This window comes from Vigna umbellata, chromosome 7 (assembly GCF_029865625.1).
Source record: "Vigna umbellata cultivar VRB3 chromosome 7, Vumbellata_1.0, whole genome shotgun sequence".
NCBI lineage: Eukaryota > Viridiplantae > Streptophyta > Magnoliopsida > Fabales > Fabaceae > Vigna > Vigna umbellata.
The window spans coordinates 19,372,706-19,381,538 of NC_142171.1; the positions used below are offsets into that span (position 1 = coordinate 19,372,706).

General features: G+C 39.1%; 1 protein-coding gene across 1 annotated transcript; it reads left to right on the top strand.

The window, feature by feature from the left end:
* Positions 1 to 6,925: 6,925 nt before the first annotated feature.
* Positions 6,926 to 7,398, top strand: LOC148195333 (zinc finger CCCH domain-containing protein 25-like). Its single transcript, XM_088095161.1, has 2 exons — positions 6,926 to 7,098; positions 7,188 to 7,398. Exons 1-2 carry the CDS (start codon positions 6,926 to 6,928, stop codon positions 7,396 to 7,398), a joined length of 384 nt encoding a protein of 127 aa, XP_087951287.1.
* The last annotated feature ends 1,435 nt before the right edge of the window (positions 7,399 to 8,833 follow it).

Sequence of the window (8,833 nt, forward strand, 5' to 3'; positions counted from 1 at the left end):
ATGGAAGAACATTTTGCAAGGTTATCTAAACAATTGGAGGATATGAGTCTTGCACAAAAGACTCACTTTGAGGAGATTTATGATTGGCAACGATCTGTTGAAGAGTACATGGTTGATCAATTTCTTGATCTTGATGTTCGCCTTTCTAACATCGAGCATCATCTCAACATTCAACCTCCCGAGAGATCTCCTAGTCCTGAGTTTTAGATATAGGTTCTCTGTAAGACTGTTTTGTTGTTTACTTGCCATTTCATCTATGTTATAATTCAGTCTGTTATGTGTCTTCTTCCAATGTAATCTTTATTTTCATAAATAAAATGATCTCTTGATTATATGCATCCTTTGATTAATTAAGGGGGAGATCATATTTAGGGGGAGCCTTTAACATCTGATCTTTTTGCTTCTGATCAAAAAGGGGGAGAAGTATAAATTATTACAGGTATTGCTAACCTTGTTGTTGTTTGTTAGCTTGTATGTTTTGCAGGTAAGCCAAATTTGCTTTTAAAATTGAATTTTTGATCATCATCAAAAAGGGGGAGATTGTTACCAATAAGGAGTATTGGTAAATCTTGAAGAAATTTGTTTTGATGATGTTACAAGAAGTTTTAGTTGCAGAAGATATTAGAATTAGTTAAAAGCAATTTGTAGAAATTAAATGTAGTAGGAAATTCTTGTAAACCTTGTAAACTTACATTTTTAACTACAATAATCGATTATGATGAAGCAATAATCGATTATCACAAGTCATACTTGAATAATCGATTATCACTTCATATAATCGATTATCACATTTTTGAAAACCTATAACGGACTTGAATAATCGATTATCACTTACAATAATCGATTATTCATGGCAGTTGGGAGCTGACCTTTGGCATTCAGTGTACTTGGCTATATATTTTGTTTTGGAGAAATTAGAATGTTAACGTTGTTTTTGAACTGAGAAAGCTTAGAACACTGTGTGTCAGAGGAACGTTCTCAGAAAGCTTTTTGTTCATTGTTCCCTTGCTTGGTCTTGTGAAAGGAGAGGCTCGCGTATCGTGTGTCGATAGTCGGAGCAGACTCTCTTCAAGTTAGCAAGGTGCTCTGCCTGGTCTTGTGAAAGGAGAAGCTTGTGAATCGTTGGTCGATTGCTGAAGTGGTTCTCTTCAAGTTGGTAGAGTAGTTCTATTCATTTTTATTGTTCATTATCTTGTAATCTGTTAAACAATTTTTAGTGAAAAAGGTTAATCACTATTTATAGTGATTAACGACTGGACGTAGAATCTTTTGATTCGAACCAGGATAAAAATTCTGTGTTGTTCTTCTTATTCCCTATACTTATTTTATTGTACGTACATCAACGATTTGGAAATTTGTCTCTAAGAAAATTAAATTTCTAAAACTGACCATCTTATTAAGAGTTTGACTGAACACGCTTTCCGCTTTATAAGTTATTCCGCTGTGCAAAATTCTATAACGGTACCGATTGTTCCAACAGAATGAAGGTTTCATACATGCATGATGTTGTTTGTGGATGGTTTTGCTTATGTATGAAATGTCTCCCAAGTGGATTTTGTTGTGTTACTGATTTGTATACTTGTTGTTTGCTTAATCTTACATTGTTGTTGTAATTTTTTTCGATTGATAGTCATGGACCGCGTTGGCCTTGCTGTGAAAAAAACAAGCCACCTCAAAATGAGAGTGGTGAACCTAGTTGGCCTTGCTGTGAAAAAACTTGAACCCAATTACCCAGTTCATTCGACTTTGGTACGAGTTATGTTGGTGAACCCAGGGTCCTAGAAAATGTATTTTTATGTGACACGAATTTGTTAAAAAAATGTTAAGAAATTGTTCCCAGATTACTTAGAAGTAGCTGAAACGAGGGAAAACAAACAAGGCACCCCAAAATAAGAGTGGTGGACTTAGTTGGCCTTGGTGTGCAAAAATTGGAACCCAGGTACCCACATATTCTGCCTAAGGTACCAGTTATGTTCCTGTTCCATGAGTGTTAGAAAATGTATTTTTATGTGGCACGAATTTGTTAAAAAATTGTTAAGAAATTGTTCCCAGATAACGTAGAAGTAGATCAAATGAGGGAAAATAAAGAAGGCACCCCAAAATTAGTGTGGTGGTCGTTGTTGGCCTCGGTGTGCTAAAACTTGAACCCAGGTACCCAGTTAATTTGCCTTAGGTACCAGTTTTGTTCCTGTACCACGAGTCTTACAAAATGTATTTTTATGTGGCACGAATGATATGAATTAATAAATTAGTATTATTTTTTTGTTCTCTTTTTGGTTGTCTTTTAACAAATGCTGACAATGTTTGTTATCATTTCCATTTTGTTCTTTTACTTGATTGTGTTGGTGTAATGTAATTTAACTTTTTGTGTTGGTGTAGTGTCATGGAGGAACTTGGTGAACAAAGTAAAGGACGTGATAGAAGGAAGAAGGTACGCAGGATTGTATTTGACTTCCATAGATTTGTTGTTTGACTGTTTGCACTGGACTCTTTAGGGCACAAAAGAAAAGAACGACAAAAGATTGACAATGTCATTGTATGTATAGTAATTGATGTTTACTTTGTAATTACAAATTTATAAGGGAAGTATGTTGTTTCCAAGCACATAATCTTGCATTGCTTTTTGGACATTTGTTGAATTGTTCGGAAGACAAGAAACCATCATTTGAGGGACAACAGTTGCATACTCCAATCCAACCAAACAAGTATGTTTGTAATGTTGATTTTTGTAAATATAATATTTTCTTGTATAAATGATATGTTAAATATGATACTTGCGTTGTTGGACTTGTGTTGTTGTAGATTTGATTGTGGAGTAATTGTTTTGAAAATTATGGAGTTGTGGGATGGCATTGACAAATATGAAAGAAACACAATGCCTAGTTACACAACTGTTAGCTGTCAAAATTTCTATGTTGTGCATCTTTCATACAAATGTTGCATTGGATTCATGTTTTGTGCATTATTGTCTTTACAGGAAGAACTACAACAATTTAGGGAGCAATATGTTTGTCAATGGATTTTGGATGTGGACAACATGCAGAGGAATCAAGTGTTGGAAGATTTAGGCCTTTTGTAGAATGTTGGGGATTATTGATGAAAGAATAGTTGTTGTTACATTTCATATTTATGTATTGGTTGCACATCCAATCTGATTTCAGAAATTGTTGACAAATATATTTGGTAGTTAAAATTCAGTTTGTTGTACTTAATTGACTTTCATGTGCAAAACGTTTTATCCAAGTACCTACTTGGCCTGTCTGTGCAAAGAGTTATACCAAAGTACCCACTTATTTAGCCTTTGGTACCAGTTCTGGTCCTACACCTGGAGCGTTACCAATTGAGGTTGGATTGGGACGAATTTGTTAATAAATTGACAAATAATTGTTTCGAAATTAATCACAAAGACAACGAATGAGGGAGAACACATTAGGCACCCCTGAATGAGTGTGGTGTACCAAGTTCGCATTTGTGTGGAAAAAGTTTAACCTAAGTACCCACTTATTTAGCCTGTGTATCAACACCCAATTTCGTCCGGAATGACAAATAGATTTATTTATTTTCATCATGAGTGTAAAATAAAAAAAATAAAAAAAGGGGGGGGGGGGGGCGTCCACTGATCCGGACGAGCGTCCTCGCTGGACAAGGGTCCATTTCTGCTTGAAGGACGAGCGTCAACTCCTGTTCGCTGGACGAGCGTGCTCTTTTGCGTCCAGAGGGCGAGCGTTCGTTCTCCTGGCGATGAGCGTTTCTGCATAGACGTTCGGCTTTTCGGACTCTACCGCTCGTCCCGGTTACTCTCTATCATCTACTGCTCGTCCTGATCATTCCTATTCTCCATATCTTTATGTCGTTCGTCCTGCACACTATACAACCGTTCGGCTCCTCCCACTACACGACCGTTTGTTCACTTTCTATCTTTCGTGACCGTTCGTCCTCTACACTGTAATGCTCAGACAAATTTAAAAACAAATTTAAAAACGCAGCCTCCACTACTTTTGGACGCTCGGGCAATACGGGATCTGCTACCGAACGCTGTATGACGAACGACCATACACAAACCTCTGATCCAGGTCGAACGCTTAAGAGTTACCGAGCGTTAAAATCACTAGCATGTCAAAATGCCAAAACCGAACGCTCGCCACCTAAAAACAAATATGATCAAACATTAAACCGGATACCACTGGGACGAACGTTTTGCACCCTGGCCGAAAGATCACAACACATGACCGATCGGTATCACATCAGCACCTAACCGAACAGTATCAAATCAAAGCCTGACCGAACGGTACCAGATTAACACCTATTATATACTGTTTGGAAGTACGCCCATCAAGATCGAAAGTTCAACTGAGAGTAAGCATACCGAACGAGCGTTCACATAATGTGACTGAACGCTATTTTGCTGAGCATTGTTTGCTGATCAAACCATACTGGACCGAACGCTCAAAACCGAACGCTGAAGAGAAACATCATGGAGACCGAGCGTTGAAATGAGAATTCACCAAGACCGAACGTTCAAATGAAGACCGAACGTTCACTAAAACACTATGATCGAACGGTTGAAGCTGAGAATTGTCGAACGTCGTAAAGGAATGAATGGACGAACGGTCGAATAAGGCAAAGGACCAACGGTCGAGGACGAACGCTCTTTTTTTTATTGTTATGTTTTAATTTTATTTTTATTTTATTTTTTTATTTTTATTTTACACTCATGAATAAAACAAATCTATTAGTCAATCCGGACAAAATTGGGTGTTGACAAGTATCAGTTTAAATAGATTTAAAATATCCTATCTTAAATTGTTTAAAAATTGGATTTGATACAGTGCTGCTTCAACTTTCTATACCTGAAAATATAAAATTAATATTAGAGAACGTTCCAAGCTGGATGCAGTGCTGCTTCAATCTCTCATTCCAAGCTCTCCAAAGACGTTCCAAGCGAAACCATTTGCAGCTGGATGTGTACGTACGCATTGGCTAGTGAACGTGCGCCTCCAAGTTGGCAGCTGGATGCAGTCCTCCTATCTCCAAAAGCAACGTTCCAAAGACCAAGAGCCAAAGGTGAGAGAGTCCGTTTGAGAAGTATATGGCAGCTGGATGTGTACTGAGGTGTGGGTTGGGTGCAGTTCTCCTCTCTCAAGGCAACGTTCTCCAAGAAACAAAAACAATATGAGAGAGTTCTCCCGTCCCCATCTGCATGCTGAATGTCGTCCCCCTTTCTTCCAGAGCCCCTGGAAAAAAGATGAGAACCTAGAGTTGTTGTTGGAGAATCTCCCTGCTCCTGGCCGTCCACCTTCTCTTGTTCTCCACCTCTCTTACAAAAATAATTTCTCCACTCCTCTTTTCAGAGAATTCCTGAACCAAAGTGGCAGCAAGCGTGCAACTATTCTTTCTGCATTTCTGGAGGTGGCAGTTATCAGTCCCCGAGAGTGAATGAGTGCAGCCTCTTTCTTTTCTATTTTCTTCCTCCGGACCATGCTGGATGTGTTTGTTATTCTCTTGGGGCGTCAGTGTGCAGGCCATGCGTCTTCCAGTTGAACCAAAGAAAATAATATCTCCCACGCTTCTTGTATGCTCTGCTGCCTCCAACGTGTAGTGTGCTTCTTGTTCGAAAATGGAATGCACCGTGTCCAACTCTACATCACGTGTACACCACTTCTTGCTTTCTTCTGTTTTCTCTTCGGCTGGAGTGCTACATTCCCTTCTTCCGTGGGCCTCATTGCCTTGGTGCGGGATGTGTGATCTTGTGTTGGACCGTGGCTTCACTAAGCTGGACAAGCATCAGCTGTTTGGACCGAGTGCACCCTCCCAGCTCAAGTGAATTAGTAGCTGCTTCCTTAAATTGCCAAAGCCCAATTGTCCAATGTGAACCGTGGCAGCTGCGTGTGTTTCTTTCCAGTCTGCTACAGTTTGAATGTAATAATGCACTTTTGTTTCTCCAACAATTCGAATAAAATGTGAATCAGTGTGCTACAGTTCTACACTTTTAATGATTCCATGTGATAACCCATGTGTCATGTCCATAGTATCAATCACCACACATTTAATTCATCCAACAAATACTATTAACAAACCACCTCCATCGTACATAAACAACATTCCACCGTCATCTAACAAGTCATATTTTTACAGCTTACAAACAACATATCATACATAACCAAAATCATCCACAAACAACATCATACATAGATTAAAGCTTCATTCCACTGAAATAAAACAAACGAACCTTCAGTGAACACAACGTGTGCCGGTTGGAACACACAAGAAGAAAAATGTGTGGGTGGGACTAACAACCCCGAAAACCCCTCTTTTTCGTCCACCGTACAGTCGCCACTCCGGCGGCACTCCGGCGGTGAATGCAAAGGTCCGGCACAGGGAGGGAAGCAGGTGGGACGAAGCGAGACTCAGAACGCGCACCTAGTTCGCTGGGCCGGAGGGAAGACGACGCCGTCTTCGGTTCGTTCGCCAACGTCGGAGCTGCGGCGACCGTGAATCGGAACCGGCTGGAGGGCTTGAGGACCTCCGACGGCCTTCAACGTTGTCCGGCGACACTCCGGCAAGCAATCCGTCGGACCTCTCGCTCGAACTCCCTTTCTCCAACTCTCTCGGGCTCTCTCTCTAGGTCACAGCCTCCCTCTGAATGTTCGCGCCGCTTCTCTCTGTACAATGTTGGAAATGAATTTCAAATTTCAAACGCAACTTCTAACCCCTGGCCGGCCCTTGCCACGTCAGATTTGAACAACTTTTTCATTAAAAACGTGGACCGCTCACATTTAGACACGTGTCCCGTGTCTAAATGTTGTCAAATGAAGTTGTTCAAGTATCATTTTCCAAAAAAATAGAACCTTTGAGTCAAAAACGTTTACCCTAACCCCCAATTTCCCTCTTTCTCTGTTTGCACTGCTTCGTTTTGAGCAGAGAGATGAACCCTTTAACACTGGTGAAGCGCACTCAGAATATCAACGCCAGAGAAGCTGCACTCGGAATTGGCGAACAAGCTTCGTGGCACGCCAAGTACAAAGATTCCGCTTACGTATTCGTCGGTGGCATTCCCTTCGATCTCACCGAGGGTGACCTGCTCGCCGTTTTTGCTCAGTATTTCGCTTCCCTTTTCCATTTCAATTCATCAACTCTTTTTATTTTCTTTTTCTTTTAAATCTGAATGATTTTTTTTTATTACTCAGATATGGGGAGGTTGTTGATCTTAATCTCGTTAGAGACAAGGGCACCGGAAAATCAAAGGGTTTTGCGTTTCTTGCGTATGAGGATCAAAGGAGCACAAATCTTGCTGTGGGTAATTTAAATGGGGCTCAGATTATGGGTAGAATTATTAGGGTGGACCATGTTGACAAGTACAAGAAGAAAGAGGAAGAAGACGAGGAGACAGAGCGGTAGAAGAGGGAGGCACGGGGCGTTTGTCGTGCGTTTCAAAGGGGTGATTGTATTCGTGGAGCTAGCTGCAAGTTTTCTCATGATGAGCAAGTAAGATAACTGTTTTATGACAATGTTTGAGAAATGCTGCAAGTTTTCTGATGATGAACAAGTAAGATAACTGTTGTATGATGATGTTAGAATAATGCTGCAAGTTTTCTCATGATGAGCAAGTAAGATAACTGTTATATGATAATGTCAGAGTAATTTGTTTTTCTTTTTCTTTTTATGCTATGTTTTAGATATGTGGATGATAGCTCTATTAACTCAGTGAAAACTTGGAGTTAAGGTCTATATTTTGTAAATTAAATTTTAGTATTCGTATGCAGTGCCTTTTGACTTATTGGAATTAGATTTTTATTGGTCTATGACACTTTGATATTGTTGGTTACCGTTAAGTTTCACTTGCGTGTTTATTCATTAGGAGCAGGTTGTGTTCAAGGGGTTGAGGATTTTGAATGTCTTGCAACGGATACTTAGGTCTATGGTTAGGAGCTTTACGGTAAAGGGTTTTGGCGTTGATATCAAATGTCTTGTATAGGAAGCATGATAGTTCTCCCGATCTCAAAGTTAAGAAGGATGCATTTGATTTGGCCATTAGTTGTTACTTATCATATTGCCAATCAGATTTGGATTGCTTTGGTTTTGGAAGCATGAAAATTGACACTGTAAAATTCTCTCAACAGAAATATCATATGATAATTGACAAACATTCCTTGGTTCTAGCCTAAAATATGTACAAACCCATGACGAAAAAATATGACAGAAGCATAACAGAACCAGTGTTTATACAATTTAGCAAAATTCAAATGATTTATTTTTAGAAAAAAAAGTGATGCATTCCTAAAAGGCTTCCTGATAGATCTCTTTCTACATCTTTAATTGTTTGTAGAAGTTTCCAATGAAGGCCTCAGCTTTGGCAAATAACTCTTGCTCATTATCTGTTTTAATCTCCTCATCTATTTGTTCATTTCACCGAGAGATGAAAGTAAAGGGTTGAATTTTTATGCTTGATTATTGCTTTATATGTTTGGTTTCATATATAACTTGTACTGATACCATACTAGTGAGCTAAAAAGGAAGTCTGGGACGATAATTGTTGTTATAGAATTGAATGATTAGAAGATAATGTAAACAAATTTCACAAAGATTGCAGTTGGAGAACATGTTTTCGTAGATTCATATTTCACTCAGTAAAGTAAGAATTGAATTCACTCCAACAATCATATTAGTTCATTGCATAACATGGTGCGAGCAACTTTTCAGTATCAAGATAAACTTTCATTTGAGTATCATTCATATTTTCCTTATCATGAAGCAGCAAGGTATTACCACATTTCCTCGTAAAGTCTCTTAAGAACTCAAAGGAAAAAAAAAACCACACCCAAATAACGAATGA

Bases quoted from the DNA above. Each gene is read 5' to 3' on its own strand.
- LOC148195333 (XM_088095161.1), top strand. From the start codon at position 6,926: ATGAACCCTTTAACACTGGTGAAGCGCACTCAGAATATCAACGCCAGA. The intron at 7,099-7,187 runs GTATTTCGCTTC...TTTATTACTCAG, and splicing joins CTGCTCGCCGTTTTTGCTCA to ATATGGGGAGGTTGTTGATC.